We start from the raw sequence: 24920 nt of genomic DNA on the forward strand, positions 1-24920 counted from the left end.
CAAATCTGTAGCATTTCAGATAACCGGGCCATGGTGTCACCAAACAGTGATGAGAGTTGCCATCCAGTGAAGGATGCATCTGTGCCTTTGGAGCGGTTCATGCATTTTCCATTAACAAATGGTACCTAATAATTAAGACTTGCATATTTCATCTTGTAATTTACAATATCTAAAATAATACACAAAATCAATCAATTTGTCTTGTAGACAGCTGCTATACTCTTATCTTCTGTTCTGGAGACAAAATTACAGAAAAAAAAAAAAAAAAGAACACTACAAATGGTTACATGACAAGTTCTCATATAACAATGCCAAATTCCTGTTGATATCAAGCCATTGCCTGTTCATGCATATCATGTTCCTCGAGTTCTTACCAACCCTATCAGCCACTCTTCAAATTTCTTCCTTCTCGGTACCATCATTAGCTTCTCCAACAATTGACGTGGGGCTACTTCTTTACAGACAATACAGACATCATTGTTGCAATAAATTAGTGGTGAAATGCCTAGCTAGAAATCCATGTTATCAAGCTTTACACATGCAAGGAGTCAGAGGGTTTTCCCAAATGTCGTAGTTGGGGAAGGTCTCTTCAGGCAATCCAGTTCGTGTTTGGTGGGTGATAATAACATCTTCTACAAATGTCGCCCAACCCATGTAGGGGTCTCCAAAAGATTTCGACATAAGCCCCTTGTCTGGTTTTATCGATTTGTTACGGTGCCCCATGTACCTACGTGCCCCGATGATCAATTTAGCAAAGTTGCCACCATGAGTCATCACAAAAACATCAGATTTGAGGCAAACTAAGAAGTCTAGAGCTGCCAAGCTGGTTACATGCTTCCTGAAACCATCTAACTCTTCCTTGGCAGCCAGCTCCTCCTTTGTCACCTGTTACAGAGCCCAAAAATAAAACATCAAGTAAAACAATGTAACCAATAATGAGACCTGGAAAGAAGAATGCAATGTAAAAAGGATTTCCACAGTACAGGCCAGAAAAGTTCAATTAACAAGAAAAGCTAAAAGTGCATTAACTTCTGAATTTCCCAATCTGCTAATCAATAAGTAGAAACAAATGGCAGATTTTCACATGATACCGTTCCGATGACATTTCATTCTCAAAAACATTTCCATTTCAGTGATACCAAGTTCTTATCAGAGTAGGTGCATGCATGAAATGCAAATGTTCTTCCTTTATTTGGTTATCTTTTGAAGAGTTGTAATAACTATAGAGATGATTGTTAATCTGGAGGGCAAACAGCAGGAGACCATGCTTTAATGTGTGCACTTTCTATACAACTTTTCTCATTTTTATAGCATTACTATGCATTATTATAAGGCCAAGGATGTGAGCATGATACAAGCAAATGATTTGTTGTGCTATCCACATTTATAATTTTATCTATGTCAACACCCAAAGATGTAGAAATTAGAAAAATCCAGATGGTTTCTTAAATAAGCAAACTGCAGTTTATAAACAGAGAATGGTGTAAAATTATTTCAAATAAATAGGAAAAAGAGGTACTGAAAGGCCTTACGAGATTTGGGAACATGTTCCTCAGAGGAGCCATCCGATTTTGTCCACCATAAACCTGGCCAGAAGCTACATAAATTTGAGTCTCCTTAGGATAACCCATTGCCCGGAGAATAACTGCCACTTCCCCAGGTTCAAGAGGGCACCGTCCTTCCTTCCGCTTTTGCAGGGCCAGTTGCCATAGATGGGTACCATTCTGCACATAAGATCACCAGAAACAACATGTTCAATTCCTGCCTATTTTGGGTTCTAAGCAAAAGCAGAAAACTCACAAAAATCCAGCACCTTGTACCGCCGAGGCCATTCCTTCTTTCTATATTCTGCCATTATAGCTTTCTCCTCTCTCGTCCCCACAAAATCACAGAATGATAGACCTACCATTCCTTTCTCAAATCTAAGATGGAGAGCCCTGTGTGATATATAGAGGTTAGTACCAATAGAACTCAATGCAATTCTGTCAAATTCAGATACCAGCGTCACATACATATAAGGATTTGAATTTCCTGTACGGTTTCTCATCCTTGATACCAACAAATCAGCCATCTGCTCTATTTCAGGAAGAAACTTCAGGGCATGATAATTCACCCTACACCTTAGCCTGTTGATTTCTGGAGGAACATTATCGTACCTGAACCAAGCACAATATGAAAATAAAGAAATTATAAAGAGAACATAACCCAAAGCTCATTTATCCAGCGTATGAAAAACTCCTAGCATGGTATCACATGTAACTTAACATCCATGGCTTACCCAAGCCGATCAACAAAAGGTTTTAGGGCCATTATTTTCTTCTCCTTAATTCGAGGTAGCACATTATCAATATAGAATTGAGCAGGTGCATATTTTGGAATGTTTTTCACCGTCCGCCTACAACATAAATTGCAAGATGTTTTAGTATAACAAATGCTCATTGCAACAAATGAAATTCATGCACCTATAGCTCTGCCCATTAGGAGAACTTAGGTCAAAGAAAATGTAATTCCTATAAAATAAAAAACTGAAAATGTGAAGTTAAACCTTATGCTTGAGAACAATTCTGCCTTGTCCGTGAACCACTCAGGTATATCGCGAACAATTCGCACGTCATCCTTCAAATAATCAATGAAATGATCAACATCAAAAATGTCTTCAAATTTCCTGTACATTTCAATAGATATTGTTAAACAAATGCAGGCATTTAAGTTCCAAAATCATTATATGATGAAGGAACTTATGAAATGTAAGATCCTAATCAAGATTATGATAACATGAATAAGAATTCTGCTGTGACATCTTACGTTTGGTCCTTCCAGATCTGATCCTGCTTCAACACAGGCAAAATAAGAGTGGCATTCAATATTTTGGCAACAGCAACTGCATTGCAAATCTGCAAGCAAATCCAAAAGAACTCGATTACTCTGAAGCTTATTGCAGGCAAGAAAATACAATGAGCCAACAGTACAGAACACATACAGCAATCCTTTGCTGATTCAATCCACCCTCAGCATGGATAAATATGTAACCATTTGTCTCATTCTCTGGAGGAAGATCTGCAACAATTCAAGTTACAAATCTAAGGAACAACAGATAAAAAACAAAGAAGGCCATTAGAGCATGAGATAGGAATAAGTAACATGTCTATTAGACATGTTGCAGATCATGCCTGTGTTGTCAGCCACGAGACAACACAAATATAGAAGTTTTTCTATTTGAGGAGAAAAAATTTGGAAATGCAAAGCTAAACATGTCACAACTGCATAAGCTCTTCTAAATCTCATTCAGTACCACATCATATGAATTGCTGTGAAGGAACATTTGCAACAATTGCTATCCTATAAAATCATGAGAAGCAAACGATAATGCCCTTAATAAAGCATGAAGACTTATACCTGATCAGTGATCAATGATCTTCATAAACATTAAAAGCTATGAACTATCTGAAACATATAGCATAACAACATCCATCCTTTATATTTTTAAGAATTTACCATTAAATCACCTGATATTCCACCATCGCGGCGCTCAGCACAAGGCTTCCATGAAGTGGTTGCAGAGTATGGATTCTCCCAAAGTGAAGCAGGTTCGTTAACCTAAAATGTAGGAATGCAAAAAGGAAAAGTATAAAAAGGAAATCCTCAAACCTTGCAAGTGAGATGATAATAAGCAATAGATTAGAAACAATTAAAGAACTAATCTTCGACGAACTTACATGTGGACAATGAAGAACAATCCCATCTTTCTTACACAAGTATGGAGCATTCTACAAAAATTCCAAGTAAAATCTTCAACGATGAGCATCAAAAAGCATAATATAATTAGCACAACTAAGCCTCGACTACAAATAGCATAAATTTTCCAAATTTACAACCAAGAGTTATGGTAGAGGTAAAAAAAAAAAAAAAGCAAAGCACATACACAAGAATAGCAGTAAATACCAAAAACAATTACTATAATTATAAAAACAAATAACAACAAAAAATTTTAAAAAAAGCTATTGATCTGCAAAAAACTTCAAAAAACACCATCCGGTAAGCATAAAGTTTTAAAAAATAATTTGATATAATGTACGTAAATTTAACAACTTGTTATATAATTATAACACGATTTCAATCAATTTGAACAAAGAAATGTAAGTTCAAATAAAGATCAAAGACTTACTAATCGATGGTAGATGGAGAAAAGGGAGGTCAAAGCAGCAAGAGCGACGATAAAAAGCAAAATTAAAGAGATCCTAGAAACCCTAAGATCGTCGCTAAAGAAGGGGAGATAACTAGACCAAAATGGATGGTCACGATCTCTAGAGAAAGGGTGACGATGATGGTCGTCATCTGTAGGATTATTAATGGTGTTGTCGCCGTGGTGAATAAGAGGTGATGCGTCGTCGTCCCGTTTCATTGGTGAGTTAGAGGCTGCTCTGGCACCGAGTGAACTCGAGTGCCGCAGCTCTGCCATTGCTCGTTTTGGACTGAAAGCCACGGTTCCTAAATCTACACTTACTTCCTTCTTGTCAAAATTTCTCGCTTGCCGTGGTCCTGATGTTGGCAAGTTTCAGTTTAGATCGAGTTGCTATATATGAAATTATTGCTTCTGTTAAGCCTATTTTGGACATTACCCTACACAAGTGTTTAGTAGTTCACAATTTTAAACCGGCGGGTCTGTTTTGGTTCAAAAGAATATTGAACCGAAAAAACTTAAAGACCTCGGTCTAGTTAACTGAAAAACCAGTTTCAATCCGCAACCCGATTGATTGACTATGCCTCTACTGGGCCAGCCCAAACCCGTCTGATGAACAATATACCAAAACAACCAACAAAATCAGCGCAAAGCCCTAGCGTGGAGAGAGAGAATTGAAGAATCCTGAAGAAGAAATGAACACGATAGCAAGGCAAGTATGTGCAATCTTCAAGGTAACGAATTTCAACGACTCACTGAGTCAGGAACTTTATCAGATTCAACAATGGCGGGGGATCAGAGTGAAGGTATTTGATGGAAATTTGGAGAGAGCATTGACGGTGATGCAGAGAAAGATGCAATCTAGTGGAATCGAACGGCTAATAAAGCGCGAGCAGATTCACCATATCAAGAATTCAGAGAAGCGTGTTTTGGCACGCAAAAGGTTACAGCATAAGATTCAATCTCAAGAATTGGCACGTAAGCTTAAGTCAATCCTAATCAAGAAAGTCAGGTACTCTTTTCAAATTCTTACTTTATCTTCTTTTCCATGATTAATTTGCCATAAAAAAAGTTTATTGATTTATGTATAATTTTAATGTTTTAATATTTAACTGTTAATGTCAGCCAAAATCAGTAACTTTGTTTTGTGAATTTTGACACTTGTGCATCTATAACAGTGAAATTGCATTTGGTGTATTGTCCATAGTTATGGTTTTAAATTCGTATACATTAGTAGGTAGCTTAGTTCTAAAGAGGGTTTTGGTTGTCTTTGTGTGTGTTCATTGATAGTCTTTGCTTTCAATTTTTATCAAGTCTATTAAGTGTTTTCATTAATTTTACTGTTTGAGATAATATCATAATGAGTGAGAAGCAAGAGAACATGTATGTAGAATTTTACTGTCTAAGATATATCATAATGAGTGAGAAGCAAGAGAACATGTTATGTAGAATTTTACTGTCTGAGATATATCATAATGAGTGAGAAGCAAGAGAACATGTTATGTAGTTCAAACGCTCTTGTTTGAAAAAGCATTTCTTGCTTTTTGTTGTCTTGAATTCGTGATAATATTCCAAACTTTTGCAATTGTATTTTTATAAAGTAGGTGCTCGAGCTGGAATCTGGAACAGATGGAGATTCTTTTAGTGCTAGTGTCATATGTTATGTGTTTTGACATGTAATTCGTTCAGCTACTAACTATGAACATATGGAATTAAATGAGAACATCACTTGACCAAGTATGAACATATGGAATTGACATGTATCAGACTTCAGTTATTTTGCTTCTACTGGTCCTGATGCAGATTTGAATCTTGTTGCCTTGTAATTCTATGTGATGTTATTTAGTGAATGATTGGGTTCTAATTCTCTGTGTCTAAAAAGCAAGATATATTGGCCTTTCCTTATGTTTACTTTGTCTTTATCATTTTTTACAAGCTGTTCTCTTCCGTGTGGATTCGATATAAATACTTGGTGATTTTCACTGATTCGCCAATTAATGTTGCAGAGGTCTATGAGGGCAGCATTGGAGTACCTCTCTTGATGCGAAATGGACCATATAAGTTGACAAACTTGCATTGTTCTTTAGTTTCTTGTAGAATTCAGTGGTTACTTTCACATCTTTACTCGGCAGCTTACATTGCTCTGTCATCAACATGTAGTTGAGTTCGTTTGTGGTGAATTTTTCTACAAAGTTGATATCTTTTGAGACTTCATGTATTGAATTGTAATTCAGTAGATTGTGAATTTTGTATTGTGGCTGCAAGATGAAGTCAGTATGGTGAATTGAGTTCGGATGTGGTAAACTATTCGGAAGTAACCTTTGGAGACTTTTTACAGCTTGTTTTCTTTTTGATTAGGAAGTGCATTTTCTTTGGAATTCGAGCTTATGATTACTCTTCTTCTTTCAATTTGTAGAAATGGATAATTGCCTTTTCTTGAGAGCATAGCATCACTGCATTATACAATGAATTTGATCACTAAAAATGTTATATTCTTATTAAATCTGCCTTTGGGATGGAATTATTTTGGTAGTATATTAGTTAATATTATATAAATTAACATTAAAAAATATAATATTAAAACAATTTCTAATTTTCTTAAAGAAATATGTTATTTCATAGGAGAATCATTTCAAAATGACAATAATTTAAAGCGTGAAAATTCATGTATAAAACTAATTCCACAACAAAATAAATAAAATAATGATCACTAGTAGCTGTATAAAAAAATTGAATCAAATCATATATAATATACTTTTTAGTAAATTTGGAGCTGGAACAACTCTAAAAGTAAAACTTATTAAGTTGAAGAAAATTTTAAAATAGATGATTTCTTAACAATATGTCAAATCCACAAAAAGACAATTGTGAACCCTGTGGAGCTAAAAATAATGATTTTCATGTGATTTGGATTCTTTAAGTTGTTAGACATTATATACCTATATAGTTTAAGCTACATTTTATTTACTCTTTTGAGTTTTTGTCACTAAATTTATCTATATCTTTATTTGAAAAGTATTATATATATATATATATATATATATATATATATATATATATATATATAAAACAATAATGATATTTTTAAAAATTCTATACATATGTATATTAATTTTTATCATATTTTTATAGATATTTATTTATCGATAAATTAGTAAACTATTCATTTATTAATAATATAAATAACTATATTTATATAAATTGATATGTTTTTTGAATTTAATAGTATTATTTTATAAAGTTTTTACTATAAGATGCCTTAATTTTATTTTGTATTTTAGAAATAATAAAATATTTTATTTACATTATAAAATGTTTATTATATTTTTATATTAATATATTTATTTTAATAATTTAATTATAATAATCTATATATTTAATTATTACTTAATTAATTAAAATATATAATAATATTTTTAATAAATTTAATTAGTATTCTAGTAACATGCGAAGTATCTGCCAAAAAAATATTTTAAATTTAAAATAATAAATATATATTTCAATTTAAATAAAATTACAAGTTGAAGTCCATTTCATTTTTCCCAAATTCACACATAATCTTGTTTTTTTTTAATAATATGTAATTTTAATATGTAAAACTTATAATACATAAATTAAACCACCACCACCCACAAAAGCCCAATGGCTACTACCATCGAGGCACAGTTCTCTCTGCACAAAAACTGTGGAACTCTAGAGTTAAGGGTTTAAGAACTCACCTAGAAAGAGCTTCTTCTTCTCCATTTCCAGACCTCCTCTCTTTCATCATCATACTAGAGAAAATGGAGACAGTAAGGCTCCGTCTAGTGTTTGATCAAATTTTAAGCAAAGTACAAAATACGCAAGGCCTTAAACGTTGCTGGATTCTCCTTAAACCCCAACATCAAACCATCTCAGATCTTTCCTCTTATCTTCTCAATGTCTTCAACCTTCAAAATCACTGCCCTCATGGTCTTCTCCTTTTGGTAAAGTCACGATCTTTTTCTTCTTTATATTCTTCTATTAATTGGGTTCTCATTATTTCGTTGAACTGTAGATGGAAGGTTTTGCTTTACCAGGTTTTGAGTGCACTTCTATTTTGAAGGATAAAGATATAATCAGGTTACTTATCGAGAAAAGATCTCTAATCAATACCCATTTATTGATTTTGCTTGTTTTATTTAAAGTCTGTTCTTTTATTTTTCTCAGGGTGGAAAAGAATGGTGGAGTATCTTCTGAAATTGTGATGGTAGGTGATGATGTGAATAATGCATTGGAGGTGGTAGAGATTGTGGAGACGCAGCCCTTGGTTACTACAGGTATGAATCTTTTAGCAAATGAGGAATTTGAGAAGGAATCTGGAGGTTATCAGAGTGACGAGGAAGAGGATGTTCCAAAACAAGAAGAAGAGGCAGTGCATGTGGTGGAAAATGCTTCAGAAGTGAAAACAATTTCCAAAAAGAGAAAGGCAATGAAGGACCTTAAGAGCCCAAAGTATGTTATGGATTAGTATTTTGCTTTTTAAACGTGTATCAATTATATAGTGTTGTAATATAATTTTTAGGACTTGTATAAGTATTAATTATGTAAACTTTTGAAATTTGTGTTTTGCAGGAGGAAGAAAACTAAATCTGCTCGTGCTGAAAAGCATGCAGCTGTCCTGGAGGATATGGGAAATAATGTTACTGGGGAGCAAAATGGGACTTCATGTACTCCCAAATTTGATGAAAGAAGTGAGAGTAGTAAAGCTTTATCCAAAGCAAAGAGGTAGAAATTGACCTTTAAGAGTGTATCTTGTTAATATGTTGATCCATTCCTTTATTCTTGTTCTGTTCTTTGTTGAATCCTTTGGTAACTTCATTGTTAGTTAGTTATTGGTTAGACAAATTCATCATTATAGCCTAGCAAATGCATGCATATATTTTCATCATTGCACCAGATGATCAGAAACCTTATGATAGATATTCTGCATAATAATCTGACATGAAATGAGATAGTAGGCTCCTTCAGGTGGCATCATTGCTTACAGAAAATTACATGTTGGTGCAGATATGTTACTTTGAAGCTTATAATGCCTTCAATTCCTCTCTTTTACTCTAAATTTATTTATTATATACCTTTTCCCCCTTGATTCTGTTTTATAGGATTTCTCAGCCTCAAGAAAATGGTGATGCGAGTGTGGATGCATCCCCTAGTACTAGTGGAACCAAAAAGGTTTTGCTTAACCTCGGAATTAAATTGAACCTGTATCTTTTATTCTTCAGATGCGTTTTGTGATTTTTTGTGAAAAATACATGGTGGTATGTTGATTTAGCTTACACATTAGATGTAAAATCACTTAATCACCATAGACCTGTGTTTGATTTTTCATTTATAATTTTTCATATTCTATCATGTGCCAAAGCTCTAGTGGTGTCAAATGACTTTTGAAGATTTTCTGGTCTCTTTGACAGTTGTCTGGCACACTTGATGATGGGCATGTTGAATGGAAAACAACTAGGCAACAATGGTGGTTTTGTTCTTTGCAAGTTAGGCAATTCGCTTAATCCAGTATTAGATCCAATAAGTGCCAATATCAAATAAAAAATGATTCAGTATTTAAGATTTTCACATGCTATTTTGCATATTCTGAAAGTGATAATCTATTTTTCATTGAGATCTTTTTCATGTGCCAACTTGAGTTGAGTTCGGCTTATCCACTTCCTTAATATATGTGTTTAGGTTGTTTTTTCTTTCATCAGCAAAAGACCAGACTAATTTATTTAGTCCCTTCTATCAGAATTATGCCTGTGAGTCCTGAAGGTCTCAGCACTCTCTCATGTGACAAATGAAAAGTGTTTGTGTTTGGATGCTTAGTTCTTGACAAATGCATCACATACATATGTTTTTGTTTATCGTTATGTTTTTTGGAGGACCATATAAAAGGGTGGACAAGTTTCTTGTTATTGGTTTGCTATGCTATCTTGTCTTAGTATATCTAAAAGCTGATTCTAGAGCTACCCATAAAATAAATGTTGGGTTCATCCCTCGTATGACCCTGAACTTAATGCTTCTATGGCTACTCACCCTGTTTGGATGCAATCAAATTAAGCAAGTTAAGCGGGTCTTCAATGTTGTAGGATTTCTAGAACTTTCAAGTTCACCTTCTTAATGCATACTTCATAGCACACGTGTTCAAATATATAAACTTGGTTCTTGTTGTTTGAATGTCAAATGTGATCTTAACTTTTGCCATGCTATATCTTTTTAGTTGCCTAGTAGAAGTGCTCGACGTAAACAAGCCAAGAGGAGATGGTTGAGGGAGAAACTTAGAGCTGAAAGAAAAGAGGTAACTAGTGTTTCTACTTAAATTTTCAGTTTCAATGTTTTCATTTTAGTAAATTTTGCTTTATGCTTAGCTCATATGGTAAAGGGGAGTTAGAGTGGGCTGTAGTCTGTATACTTCTAGATCCAAAGCTTAGAAGTATCTGCATGCACTGAGACACACAATGATTAAGTCAATACGTGAAGAAGAGAGGTGTAGAGAGAGAGAGAGGTGGGGGATGGTGGAACTTGGGACTTGGGACTTGCATATCCTTTATGAGGTTATGAAGTGGTGTCTATTTTTCGTTTCTAACTTTTATCTATTGTATCTTATTGTTTGCAGCAACATCATAGGCAATTGCGTGAAAACCATAATCTGAATTCATCTGAAAAGAATAAACAGCAAAGCTCTCAAACCTTGGCTGAAAAAGGGAATAACGGCGTTTTTGAAGAATTACCTGAAAGTGGAGGTGAAGAACCCCAGGAAGATGATCAACAGCCAGATAAAGATAGTGATTTAGAGGATGATATTGTTCCTATCGTGATAAGGCCTGGACATATCCGCTTTGAGCCTCTCAGTAAAGGTCTGATACATGTATTTGCATTTGTGTGCCTGTTATGGGAGATTGAGAGTTTCTGGTAACCTTAGAAACAAGTACAATAAGAATTTTTGAGACTTTTATGTGTAAGAATTACTCTATCTAATGCTAAAACATTTGATGTGTCTGACCGTTTCTTGCTGCAGCGGGTGCTAATCAGGCTGAGCAGCAAACTCACATTCCTGTGGTATGTTTCTGTTATCCATTGCTGCATCTAATGCTTCTCTCTGAGTGTTTTCTTTGTGACCGAGTATTTGAGAATAGCACAATGATTTTGACAAAATTAATTTCATCTTGTATCATCTCCATCTCACTTTTCAAGGAAAAAATTAGGGGCAATAAAGTCAGAGATGATGTATGTCATCCATTGTAATTGTGTTTTACTGACATAACTTTCCTTATCCAAGTAACACAATGTTGCATCAAGAAACTTTTGCTCTTTAATTTATAGGATCTTTTTAAGTTCTGACTTTTTAGAAAAGATTATTCAAGCCATTGTTGCTTGATATCTTTATTATCTCCTCCCCACTCATGCAATGTGCCATTCTTTTGGGATGTTGAATTTAGGAGACTAGGGAAGAGCTAGATGCTGCACATGACTGACCTATTTTACATATTTGTTAACTACATCATGAGATAAGTGTTTGTAGTCCATGTATGTGTCCTTAATTTGAAGTATTAAGGATCGTGAATGTCTCGAAGATTAGTTTATTTAATTTTGGTGTATTTTAATGTCTCCCCTTAGTTCATTAACTTGCAGTGCAGTCTACTCTAGGCTTTTAAATAATGTCATATTTTGGTTTTTCAGGAGATATTTCATTGGAATGGTATAACAAGCAAAAAGAAGGGTCAGAAATGGGGCAAAGAAAAAGCTACATCATATAAAAGGAATGACCATAGAAATGTCAGTCAAGAGTGCTCCGAGGTGCGAAAGGATGGAGGAAGACCTGTATATGACCGTGTTGACTTTGAGAAGCTTGAATTCTATACTACCTTACCTAAGGTTTGTTTTATTGATATTTGATTTTTATCACTTGCTTGAATCTTTTTTTCTTTTGCTAATGGTTTAGTTACGGTGGCAACTGTGTTTTGTATGGTTAAGACAAATCATCACAATACATCCTAGATCTATTTTGGGTCAGTTAATTGTTCTGCTTGGACTTTCCTTGCCTCAATAGAGAGGAAATATGCTTAATCATAGTGTATTATGTTTCATGTTCATTGTGTTTTAGTGTTAATCATCAACTTTTTCTTAAAAATTATGCAGGAAGGCGACGTGATTGCTTATCGTTTGATTGAACTATCACCATCCTGGACCCCTGAAATATCATCCTATCGAGTACAGCTATTTGTGCATTGAAATTATTGTAGGAATCTGAATTATTAAAAGAACATTTACCTTATTGTGGTCTTTTGTCTGTAGGTTGGAAAGATATCAAGATATGACATGCAGTCCAATAGAGTTCGGTTGGTGCCAGTCCCAGGATATCCAGTGACTCACAAGGAGACAGGCGATGATGCATCTGCTGCACCATCAGAAACCATCCCTTATGCAAAAGATGGTTCTTTATGGGTATACTGCCATTTTATCTCCTTAATTATTTATTATTTCTCTGGTGGATTGGAGGGGAGAGTGGTAGCAGGGGAACTGCATGGAAGAGGAGAGAGGTGGCCTCTGAGCCACATAGGTTCTAATTGAATATGCTAAAGTTATGTTTATCTAGTATCTGCAACACTAGGGAATGAAAAACATTGGCCTTCATTGTTTGGTGAGGCTTTGATTTCATTTTGCTACTGTATTTGCTCCATATATCTTATGGCAGCTTAGTTTTAGCTGGATAAGCAAAGATTTTCCTTCTGTTTTGTTCATGTTTATACTGACAAATAGAGATCTTCTCCAGATAGAGTTTGCATCACTTATTGAAGTTCGTCTTGTCACCCGAGGCAACTCAAATTCAGTAAAATCAGTTGCTGGTGAAATTGACAAGGTCCCTGTCAGAGATCAAGACAATAGAACAGGTTGTCGGTCCAACAATGGCAATGAATCTCATGTTTCTGCCCAAGGTATTAATCATCCCGTTCTGTCCATGCTAAGAATGAAGTCATCACTGGACTGCGACAAGCATGGAAACAATATGACCATGTAGATGAGCAGTGACTTTATTATTGGATGTTTTGTTATGCAGAAAATGGAAAAGGAAATGCATGGGAAGAAATTAGCGAGGCTCTGAATGCAAAGAAGGCAGAGCTAGCTCAGGAAGATAATTGGAATAAGCCTGGGAGTTCAGGCAGGAGACCATGGTCCTACAAGGCCTTGAGAGGCAGTGCACTGGGTCCAACAATGGCTTTATTAAGAGCACAAAACGAACTATGAGTAAATTATCTGCCTTTGGAAGTTACGGTAAAGTTTTCACTTGTTTTTGCAGCTTCTAAGGTATGTGAGCCTTTAGGTTCCAATTTTTGGTTTTCATGTATGTAATGACAAAGACATGGGGAGGCTACTGATGACTATGCTTTCTGTATAGTGGTGCTGTTATGTCTACTACTGTTTCTCCGATTAGTACAGACTCGGGTTTTTGTTGTTCAGTTCTCCTTTTGACCATCTAACTTAATGATCCCCTGTTTAACAACTTTAATGAATTTTACCAAATGGAAGCAGCCTCTCACTGTTAGGCACCTGTTTCATCGGATGTTGTAATCCAAGCATTGTCTCATTGAACACAAGGCGGAAATAAAACTGGAAGGTGATGGATGCAGCCAGACTTTCTTCCCCTTTTTCTCCATTCAGGAAAATGTGTTTCCTTTTGAAAGAGTAGCTCTTCATGAAACCATTCTTAATGTGGTAAGATTCTCTTGTAAACATTTTGAGTCAAAAAGGAATTCCATTCAAACCAATAACATGATCGAAATGATTTGCAAGTTGAAGCTGTCAGAAAACCAGTAAAGGAATACATATTATAAAACAAGAAAAAGAAGGCTGGCTAGCCAAGTATTTCCAAAGCTTTTACGTCAGCTCTAGCCCCAAATGTCAAGTCAAATTTATGCATCAGATCAAACATCAGGACTCAGTTTCACCTGTTAAGTCGGTGATATCATCAACAAACTTGCAAAGGCAGTCATGAACTTGTGCTTTTATTTGTCCACCTAACACTCCATACCATTAACATTGAAGCTAAAAGAATAATGGAAACATAAGGTTTTACTTTAATGAATCAAATCAGACAAAAAGAAACACTAAAATTCATTCAACAGATATGCAATGGAGATGCGGGGCGTGTAAGAATCTATTGAAGATTCTTTATGCTTCTGCCTCATTGAAATAAGGAATCTTCACTCCACTTTGATATTATTTACTTCTAATTCCTAATAGTGTACAGCAGGCTTGCTTTCTGTACATGATGGTTGTAATGGTGACCTAATCCTCTCAATTAGATAAAGAACCACTTTTGAGTGCATGGAATACCCGCTCACCTTGTACTATACTGAAACAGGTTAATTCCAATATTCTACTAGAATACTGGAAAAAATAATGAAACTAAACTCCAACAACAATCGACATCTTTCTCAGAAGCCACCTATTTTCTCACTGTTGTCTTCCACCTTCTGAAATGAGAAACCACTGACAAGGTTCAGGAATTGCTCTGGCTCCTCACCTTCTCTAACAATCTGCAGATACCATATGCAGATGAATTTAGCAGGTCAAACATAATACAAGAACAGTAACTAAGCATGAAAATGGCTAGAAAAAATACATTATTAACGTTAATTAGAAGGAAGGGAAGTGGGGTAACCAGTTTCTTCCTCGCTTTTGGGCACCTCAGCAGGTTATGTTTCAAGTATCTAATAATTAACAAACTTTAACACAACTGCCATTAATGTAACAATATTCTCATAATCTAAGCACTGGATTTAGATTAGAAATAAGACAATCAATCTAAGCATAAATTAATTGTTTGGACATGTTAAATAAACTACTGGCACTAAGATTGTTATTACTTCTTTCTATAATACTTAATCCAAGTACAAATTGCAATCTAATTTTATTGGCTTAATAAAATTGGTGCAAACAGACCATTCTGATGTCCAGACTTAGAAATTATAAGGTTTGTGAAATTGGTTTTCAGGCCTTACCTTCTAATGTATATTGACTAATATTTACCACAAGGATATGCACTGCTATTTTCCAAGGTAGTTTACAGAAAGATTCTCGTGAACTAACGAATTGTAGTTTGACTAAGTTATCAAACACGATAGATTAATGCGCTATACAGCTTCTATGACATAACCAATAAACATAGATTGGCATTTCCAAACACAGAAGTCCTGTTTATAATATCACTACCAAAAAAAGAAGTTCTGAAGTTCCTCTCTCTTGCAAGAACAACAGTGGAGCAAGAAAATGAAGTTTCTATTGACATAAATTTGATCAATAGCTTACTAAGACAATCAATAATCATTGTGCACCCTGGTAGGGTGAAATAATTAAGGGGAAGATAGACAGATGTCTCTAAGGTTCAGTTGATAATTTTGCCAGATTAATCTACGTAAGGCCGTCAAACAACAGATTTGGGGAAAAGGTAAACCAAGAAACACATCAAGGTTTCTTTAATAGCAAAAACACAAAGGAAAAAGTCACAAGGGATTTAGCGCCATTGGATTAAAAGTTCTATGAAGTATCTACATTCAGGTCCTCCTAAGAGGTCTTAGTGCTTTCCAAATATAAATTATCGGAATTCTTCTTTTTGCTGGAGTATACTCCTAACAGGAAAATAATAGCCAATTCACCATTATTAATTATCATAGCAAAATCACTTGAGAGTTAAACCAAATCTTAAAGAACGTGTAATTATCATACCTCCCTCTGCTATACTAACTAGACTGAGCTACAAAGATAGAAAATGGAAAAAAAAAAAAAAAGACAAATATTTGATAGATTATAGTCACAGAGGTGCAATATACCCGCATAGGAATATTATCTGGGAAATTGATTTGATTGAGGAAGTTGCGAATGATCAGCTCCCAATGTAGATGGCCATGTTTGTGAGAGCCAGTGCTTCTTATCAACTCACTTTTCCCTTCTTCACATAAAACTTTGCAGCCTAGCCACACATATAGAATTCCAGGACCAATCGAGTCCAAAGTTAAATTTGGAGCCAACAAAATGTACACGGATCCAGAATCAAGGATTCCAAAACCATGCAAAGTCAACTTTGTTCATGGTAGGCCACTTATATAAAACCGGGTAGGTAATTTGTGCAGCTTTCTCAATCTCATTGCACAAAGGATGATAGAATTTAATGGATTCTTTTCCCCTCTTCAGTCTCACTTTGTGAACTATTGCCAGCATTACCAGTGTCAGCATCCAAAATTTGCTGTTCTCTAATGCTCTGATGCTCGTATACCTCATTGTTCATATCCTTCATCACATCATGTTTAAGTCGTTAGAGAAAAGGACCATGATCTTACCAACCTTCTGGGGACTTGAGATGATTCATCAACTGAGGGTAACAACAAGCGAGGTGGAGGCTTACTTCCTCTGCACTCTGCAATAGTGGGGAAAGTCCGTTTAAGTGGCAAACTAGTATTTTCTAATCTCAAAGCATGATTATTAGTAAACACTGTTGTAGGGGAAGAGGGAGTTTCTTTGTAAGCTAAGCAAAAATTATCTGCCAAGGGAGATCTTGGCATAATATGGATCTGTGGGCTCCAAGCTAGAAGGTGAAGGCTGTCTAGAAGACAAGTATGACAAGTCAGACCAATTGGCGGATGATGGTGAAAAGGCAAATGAACTTGATGAGTAGTCAGAGGTTGAAGGTGAGAGCGTAGGGGACTTATAATTGAATTTTGGACTGCTATCTGGAGAGCCGCTAGGAGTGGGTGTTGCCAATAAAGGATCAGTGAGAATAACAAATTTTTCTGCTTCACTAGAATTCATAATCCTATCTGGGCTGCTGTCCAAGAAACAATAGAAGGAATCTGGAGAACCACATGGAGAGGCCAATGGTGAAGATGTTGAAGTCAATCAATCAATGAAACAGGTTGTTCAGACTCTCTACAAGTATCTACTATCATATCTGATCTGCCAGTGGATATAACATGGTCTTGTTTCAGTTTGGATGATGTGAGAAATTCTTTCATTATACCACTAGCAAACTTTTGCCTTAGTCTGCCCCATCCATTTTCCCTGGCCGGAAGGCAAGTTTCTGATTCAGCATTTGATACTGAAAATGGTGGAAAAATCCCACCAGCAAGCGCCTTATAGAATAGTTCAAAATCCAAATCATATTCATCAACCTTCCTCTCAGAAACCCCATTACAAGATGTTGTAGCAATGTTATTGTTCCCAGAAGACAAAGCATCTTCCTTTCTGAGCTCTACCCTTTGGCAATCATCCGCTGGAACTCGTCCAATGGTAAGAGCATCCCAAAATTCAGACGGTTCTTCTCTTTCTTTGATGATCAGAATTGGACCTTGCGCCCTTTCATATCGGATAACCTGATTGGCTGCTACTTTTGCTTGATATGACATTGCTGAGTTGCACTTCTTCCCAACCCAAACAAAGATGTTAGTAGGAACATGAACAATGAATGCTCCCCTTGAGTCGAGTCCTCGCACATCTGGCTGGCTCAGCAGCTTTGGTACAAGATGAAGAGGATCATATGATGAATGTGGAGCCATCCTATACACTCTAAGCACAGAATTCGGGCTAGCCGGAATCGCATGTACTCGCTTATGGCACTGCAGAAGTTGACAAGCAAAACCCATATTCGGATTAGTCACTCTTCTAGCTGCCTTTACATAATGAAAGGCGTCTTCAAAGCTTCGCCCTTCCCTCCACATAAGATAAGCAATAACCAAAGAAGTAGACCTTGAAACTCCTTGACAACAATGCACAAGAACCTTTCCACTTTGTTCCCTAACATCTTCGAAGTAATCAAACACATCATAGAGAATACTTGTAATATCCTCCGATGGACTATCTCGCAACCAAAGAGTCTTATACACAAGATCACTCTTGAAATACTCGGGACAAACAAAACCAACACAATTTAACACATGGGTGATCCCATTTTGGCGCAAAATTTCACGATTCTTAGCTACAGCATCACTCCCTAAATAAATATGATTAGCAATTCTTGAACACTCCTTGTCAAAAAATGCTAACTTATCTCTCTTAAACTGAAACTCTCTAACAGGTTGCTGCTCGTCAAGATTAGACTTTTCAAGGAGTTTAACAGCCAGTGGTCCTCTAGGGGTTTGAGGATTAGGCCATACACCAAGATCGTCAGAGCCAGCAGTAGGCCACTCCTCAACGGGGCTGCGCGTGATGGTAAGTGGCTGGAGAGGTGGCAAGCAAGACCTTGCCTTGCTGTTGTTGGGCAGTTGATGTCTGGCACCAGAGATAGGTTTAGTAGGTGACCTATCAGTCCAAGAAACAGACCTGAAATAGGTTTTTCGAGGAATAGCTCCAACACCACCAGCAGCATCACCGACGGAGGCGGTGGAGAAGCGGTCATTTTTATCTTGTTGACCTAACATCTCAAAGAAAAGAAATAAACTTTAATGTAATTATAAAAAACAAAGGGATGACCATTAAAGGATGCTTCTTGGAAATGCTATTGAAAGAGGCAAGTTGGTTTCTTGATAATAAATAAGAGATTGTGAAATTTCAATCTTTCTCTTTCTATCTATAGAGTATAACCTTTTTCTTCACCTAAAAGGCTCGACTCTATCTCTCTCTTCTCTCTTTCCATCTCTAATTCTAAGAAGAAGAAGAAGAAGAAAAAGTGGAAAAATCAAATATGAATAAGACCAAGTAAAAGATTGAATAAAAGAGACAAAAAGAAAGTAAAAGATCGCTATTTTAATATAGCAGAGATTGTTGAAGAGAGACTAGTACTTGGTATAATACGACTGACATATCAAAGTAGAAGAATAGGAAGGAATAAGCGTCTAGTTTGAGTTTGGTGTGTAAAAAACAGCCTTTTTTTCTTTTGAAAACACCCAGATATAGGAATTTTTTTTCTTTTAAAAGAAAATGGAAATCAAATTAAACCACTCGGAGAGAGAAGGAGAGAGAGAAAGGGCGAAATGGATAAATGAAATAGACATATATGAAAGTGAAACGTACAAAATTGAAACATTTTTCGAACCTAACGAGATGGGCAGTTGTTGGAGTTTGACCCAGTCAGAAGAAGAAGTTAGCTCTGTAAATATGAACCACTAGAACAGCCACTTGAGGAAGGAGACTCTGACTCTGTGCGTGAGGTCTTGAAGATTTTAACTTCCAATGCACAAGTTGGTAAATATAGAGACAAATAGTAATAGACACGGCTTATTGAGAAGAGAAGACACGCTCAATTGGGATGGGTTTCTCATTTACATTCCATTTTCAACAGTACTATTTGGATATGACAGAGACAGAAACAGAGACAGAGACTTTCCCAGGTCACATAATTCTCTGCACTGATAGAAATGGCTTTGGTTTTGGTTTTGGTTTTTATTTCAGTTTTATATTCTTAAAATAATTATTATTATTCTTTTCATGAATTAGTTTCGCATGACTTAATAATTCGTTTCATAAATAAATAATTAATTAAAAAGTAGTTTTTATTTTTTTAATATTAATTTAATTTATTTAGTTAAAAAAATAATTACTTCTTATGAAATTGTGTATTAATTTATATAATATAAGTAATATTTTTATTGACAGTTATTCAAATAATTTCTTATAATAAAAATAATCAATAAGAATTTAACACAATTTCTTTAATAAATTTATCTGTTTTTTCCCTAAACTTTTATATGCAATATACTATTAATTATAAGTTGTGGATGAACAGATTTGACCACATAATAGTATTTTTTAATATATTTAAATTTGAAAAAAAATAATAGAAAAATGCACATGAAAATATTCTATACATTAAATAAATTTCAATATAATAAAAAATAAAAAATGAATTTTCAAATAGTTAATATATTGCACAAACAAATTAATTGACATAGAAAATAACGATGAATGTGAATAATAAGAATAGGCATTATTGACGGATAATGAAAGATGGGGCAAAATACAATAACAAACATATCATATGTTGATATTTGTTTTTCTGTTAAACCATAATTATTTTTAAAATCTCATTAAGTAAATTGATTTTTTGTTATGGTATCAAGACATCTAAAATTCGATACTTTTATTTATTAATTAAATTTAAGAATAAAATAAAATAAAATATTTATACTTATTTCGTGGATGTCAATGAACTTAATATTATGAAAAAAAAATAAGACTAATTTATATCTCATTGGGAGTAAAATAGTTATTTTTATACATAAATTAAAAAAAAAGGACCAATTACTAATTTATAAGTAGATTAATTTTAATTTCTTATATTGTACACTATTATATGCAAGTTGTTTAAATGAAAGGGAGGCAACTGCCCAACTTATTTATAAAGTGGGTTCACCATGATACCAAATATACCTTAAATAATTATAAACAATCTTTTGAATAATTTATTCATCCCTTTATATTAATGTTGAGAACATATTAAAAATGTGAAATTTGGTGAGTCCAAGTCCAACTTCTACAAAGTCTTTAATAAAAATAATTTTATACATAACTATATGTTGAGATGCATCCAAATTCATTTTGAGCACAAGTTGAAAAGCAAAATAACATGAGACAGAATAATAAGTCAAAAAAGGAGGGCGAAAAAAATAAATAAAACAAATACTTAGCATGAAGTTGTTAAACATTTTGAGTTTATATAATTTTTATATATAAATATATAAATGAGAGGATCTTGGAAGAAACGATCAACTTTATAAATTGGAAAAAAATAAATATTTATAATTTTTTTATGTAGATATATAAATGAAAGGATCTTGGCAAAAACGATCACCTTTATAAATTGGAAAAATATAAAATATATTTATTTTTTACAATTTTTAAAATTTATAGTTTTAGTTGGTTTTTGATTTTTTTAATTATTTTTAAATAAAATAACCAAAAAATTATTTAAAATAATTAAACATAAATACACCATACTTAAAAAAAAAAGAAATAATATCTTAAAAAATTATACAATAAAAATAGTATTTTTTTTGTGATTTTATGATACTTTTAATTTTTTTTAATAAATCTATATATTTTATATCCTTGTAAATTCAGAGAAGAAAATTAGATAGAAATTGATTGGGGCTTAGGTTTCGGAGGAGAAGGAGAAGCATTTTGGGCTTAATGACTATAGATTTAGTCCAATAAAGATAAAAAATTTAGAGTTAAAAGACAAGGCCCAATCAGTATCCTCTCAGTTTCTTTCTCGCTCCCCTGCTCTTTCTCCAATCGCCGAAATGGGTTTAAGCTGAACCCTTTTTTTTCTTCTCTTCACTGGATTATGTGCTTGCCATCTGTTGAACTGCCCTCAATGAGGTCACTGCTCAATCAATTGCTATGCACATCTCCCTGACATGTATCAATCTCTCGGGGCTCACCGCCTTATATACCGTTCACGCATTGCGGGTTACGTCAAAGCAGGTCTAATTGATAAAGCAGTCCAAGTGTTCGACGAAATGTCTCAATCAAATTGCCGAGTTTTCAGCATTGACTACAATCGTTTCATTGGCGTATTAATTAACCATTCTCGTTTCGATTTAGCAAATCACTATTATTCTCAAATGGGTACTCGTGGATTCTCGCTATCTTCATTTACTTACTCTCGTTTCATTACGGGTTTATGTAAAGTTAAAAACTTTACTTTCATTGATGAGTTGTTACATGATATGGAGACACTAAATTGTTTGCCTGACATTTGGGCTTTTAATATTTATTTACATCTTTTATTTGTTGAAGGTAGGATAGACTTAGCTTTAGAAGTTTTTGAGAAAATCGTTAAGAATGGAAGAAAGCCTGATGTTGTAACATATACAATTATTATTCATGGGGTTTGTAAAATAAAGAAATTTGATACTGCAATTCAGTTTTGGCGTGATATGATTCATAAGGGATTTTCACCGGATAATAAAGCTTGTGGAGCAATTGTTGTTGGTTTGTGTGATGGAAGGAAGGTAGATTTGGCTTATGAGCTTATAATTGATGTAATGAAGAGTGGTCGAGTTAAGTTAAGTACATTGGTTTATAATGCATTGATTAGTGGGTTTTGTAGAGCAGGTAGGATAGATAAGGCTCAAGCAATTAAATCTTTTATGAGGAGGAATGGCTGTGAGCCGGATTTGGTTACGTACAATGTGTTCTTGAACTATTTTTGTGATGAGTTAATGTTGGATGATGCAAAGAAGTTGTTGAAGTTGATGGAGAGAAGTGGGATAGAACCAGATGTGTACAGTTATAATCAGCTTCTTAAGGGAATTTGTAAAGGTAATTGCCCAGATAAAGCTTATTTGTTGATGACAAACAAGATGTGGCCAAAAGGGTTGTGTGATGTTGTTTCCTATAACACTATTATTAAAGCATTTTGCAAGATAGGTGATACCACAAGTGCTTATAAGTTGTTTGAGGAGATGGGGCAGAAAGGGATTCCACCTGATGTAGTGACATTTACTATATTTATAAAAGCTTTTCTTGGAAAAGGCAGTTTTAATATAGCAAAAAAGCTGCTTGATCAGATGACAGAAATGGGTCTTTCACCTGATCGTATATTTTATACTACTATTATTGATCATTTATGCAAGAGTGGGAAAGTAGAAATGGCTCACTCAATTTTCTGTGATATGGTAGAACAGGGAATTTCGCCTGATGTGATTTCATTTAATGCTCTTATAAATGGTTTTTGCAAGTGCTCTAGAGTAAGTGAAGCTATGCATTTATATGAAGAAATGCAGAATAGAGGATCTTATCCAGATGAAGTAACATACAAATTGATCATTGGAGGGCTCATAGAGGAAAAGAAGATTTCAATTGCTTGTATGGTGTGGGGTCAGATGATGGATAAGGGCTTTACTCTTGATAGAGCTATTGCTCAAACACTCATCAGGGGGAATTCAATTGAAAATGCATCTACATCCAGATGGTTAGTCTTCTTCCCCTATCTGTATGTATGATGCTAACCTTCTGCGGTACCTAAAGACCTATCTGTATATATGATGCTAACCTTCTGCAGTACCTAAAAAAGCTATACTGGAATATTATGCTCTAGGATATTATTAGAATGCTTCTTCTTATAACAAAAGGCCTTTTAAGTCAAACGACATTACCTGTTATTGGATTTAAGTGCCTTGTGCAAATAATATATAAAATTTGAAAATGGAAAATTACTTGATTGTAGCTTGGATTTTAAGTTCCATCAGAACTATTCCCCATCTTTCAGAATCATCAAAGATTTTGTATTCAGTCGGAAAGTTCATGGTATTTGGTTCTTTTTGTTTCTCTCACAATCAATTGCAGATCCCAAATTTGGCATCTTTTGGTTGGAAATGGATCTTGTCAGGATGATGTTGTTGCCAACTCATTGTCTTCCTGTCAAATTGCAATAATGCAGCACTCAGGTTTGAGCCATTAGCTTTCTTTAACTTTCTAAGAAATCAATGGTTATCTGAAGCATTAATTTTGCTGCTTAAATATGAAAAATCAAATAGATATCAAAGAAAGTAATATGGTTAGAGCAACAATGTGGCAGTAGGATGCTTTATGATATTGTATTTAGTGTGAGTTCACTTTCTGAATATATTTGAGGAGGTGATGTGTGTGTGATCATTTGCAGTAAGCAATGCAACTTGGAGCTTTTAGGCTACATAATTCAAAACATTGTACTCAGCTTGTAAGATTTTCCTTCTTAATCATGATATTTAGCTCTGTTACCTTACAAGAAAGTATATTTGGATTTTTTCTTGACTTCTTTTCAGCTTGGTAATTTATAATGTTCCTTGATTCTAATAATTGCAGCATTTTTTCTCTTTGGGGAGTGAGATAAGGGTATCCCATTTTTCATTTTCTAAATTTTGCTGCAGGATCACATATTAGAAAATCTTGTACTTTGTGATCTCTTTCTCTCTCCCTCTACAAGATTCAAACATCCAGGATTTCTGAAAGTGGAGTTGACAGGAGAATGCTGCCTCATTCTTTTGTAATCCGGATTCAGGAGAGTATGGCTTCTAATCCTACACATGTCAACATTTACTCCTTAACATATTTGATGTTTTTATAACTGCTACTGCTTACTGTTATGTAGTTAGAATATTTGAAAGTATTACAACTAAATGTAGATTTCTCTGATGATTTGCTGTCTCTTTGCTGACATGTTTGCCAATCTTGCAGAAGATGTGCCAAATAAAAGCAATGGAGTGTAGCTCAGATTTCCTTGTGTTCAACATCTGTAATCAATATTGAATAATAGACCAAAACGACACTGACTGATTCCTGCAATCTACAAACTGGACCACCAAAGGTGCAAGGAATTGAGTTTATAATGCTGATGAAGCTAGGCTAAACTTGGCACTTGTCACTTTCATAAATGATAGACTTCTGATTTGCCTGGACTATTTGTGGGTTACAACTCCTGAATTGCAAATTGAAGTATTTATATGCTTGTAATCTACTGCTGTTGACTAGTAGAAACTGGGTGTACCTTTCGATATAAATATGAAGAATTTCTGACAGAAATTTGAAAAAAATGTTTAATATTGCGACAGTGTAAACCTATTTGTGTGTAGGGTCCAAATTTTCTGGATTAAAGTATTTTTTTTCAACTCTATTGAATCATTACGGATGTTGTCTCTTAATTATGCATCATACGCTTAAATTTAAGCGAATTTTAATTCCATATTGATCTATGTCAACTTAATAAAGTTCAAAGAAAGGGGCAGGTTACAATTTATGAGCAGTCCGCCATAGAGGA

At 34.5% G+C, this 24920-nt stretch overlaps 4 protein-coding genes and 1 pseudogene across 8 annotated transcripts; 3 read left to right on the forward strand and 2 right to left on the reverse strand.

The window, feature by feature from the left end:
- Positions 1 to 119: 119 nt before the first annotated feature.
- On the reverse strand, positions 120 to 4608 carry LOC8283468 (protein PECTIC ARABINOGALACTAN SYNTHESIS-RELATED). Its single transcript, XM_002530002.4, has 11 exons — positions 4166 to 4608; positions 3717 to 3767; positions 3507 to 3597; positions 2981 to 3057; positions 2806 to 2894; positions 2546 to 2665; positions 2279 to 2395; positions 2013 to 2156; positions 1814 to 1937; positions 1533 to 1724; positions 120 to 885 (listed from the first exon to the last, which is right to left on the reverse strand). The coding sequence occupies exons 1-11, from the start codon at positions 4457 to 4459 to the stop codon at positions 526 to 528; spliced, it is 1659 nt and encodes a 552-aa protein (XP_002530048.1). The 5' UTR covers positions 4460 to 4608; the 3' UTR covers positions 120 to 525.
- A 131-nt stretch (positions 4609 to 4739) lies between these two features.
- On the forward strand, positions 4740 to 6620 carry LOC8283469. The gene is made up of 2 exons (XM_015725916.3): positions 4740 to 5192; positions 6187 to 6620. The coding sequence occupies exons 1-2, from the start codon at positions 4876 to 4878 to the stop codon at positions 6194 to 6196; spliced, it is 327 nt and encodes a 108-aa protein (XP_015581402.1). The 5' UTR covers positions 4740 to 4875; the 3' UTR covers positions 6197 to 6620.
- Positions 6621 to 7806: 1186 nt separating this feature from the next.
- LOC8283470 (coilin) lies at positions 7807 to 13647 on the forward strand. The gene is made up of 13 exons (XM_015725922.3): positions 7807 to 8145; positions 8217 to 8281; positions 8369 to 8653; positions 8774 to 8926; positions 9304 to 9373; positions 10410 to 10487; positions 10806 to 11046; positions 11208 to 11248; positions 11870 to 12064; positions 12329 to 12400; positions 12485 to 12634; positions 12963 to 13125; positions 13248 to 13647. Exons 1-13 carry the CDS (start codon positions 7963 to 7965, stop codon positions 13433 to 13435), a joined length of 1884 nt encoding a protein of 627 aa, XP_015581408.1. The 5' UTR covers positions 7807 to 7962; the 3' UTR covers positions 13436 to 13647.
- A 529-nt stretch (positions 13648 to 14176) lies between these two features.
- LOC8283471 lies at positions 14177 to 19532 on the reverse strand (annotated as a pseudogene).
- Positions 19533 to 21252: 1720 nt separating this feature from the next.
- LOC8283472 (pentatricopeptide repeat-containing protein At1g13040, mitochondrial) lies at positions 21253 to 24705 on the forward strand. Of its 5 annotated transcripts, XM_015725911.3 has the most exons (5): positions 21254 to 23096; positions 23471 to 23571; positions 23787 to 23843; positions 24034 to 24168; positions 24341 to 24705. In XM_015725911.3, coding segments are annotated over exons 1-2 (1560 nt in total). In that variant the 5' UTR covers positions 21254 to 21537; the 3' UTR covers positions 23472 to 23571; positions 23787 to 23843; positions 24034 to 24168; positions 24341 to 24705. The 5 variants fall into 5 exon arrangements, with proteins under 5 accessions (XP_048232311.1, XP_015581394.2, XP_015581396.2 ...); XM_048376354.1 differs by having other exon boundaries at positions 21253 to 23571; positions 23969 to 24168; XM_015725908.3 differs by having other exon boundaries at positions 21253 to 23571.
- The last annotated feature ends 215 nt before the right edge of the window (positions 24706 to 24920 follow it).

Source organism: Ricinus communis, chromosome 7, assembly GCF_019578655.1.
Source record: "Ricinus communis isolate WT05 ecotype wild-type chromosome 7, ASM1957865v1, whole genome shotgun sequence".
In the NCBI taxonomy this organism is placed as follows: domain Eukaryota; kingdom Viridiplantae; phylum Streptophyta; class Magnoliopsida; order Malpighiales; family Euphorbiaceae; genus Ricinus; species Ricinus communis.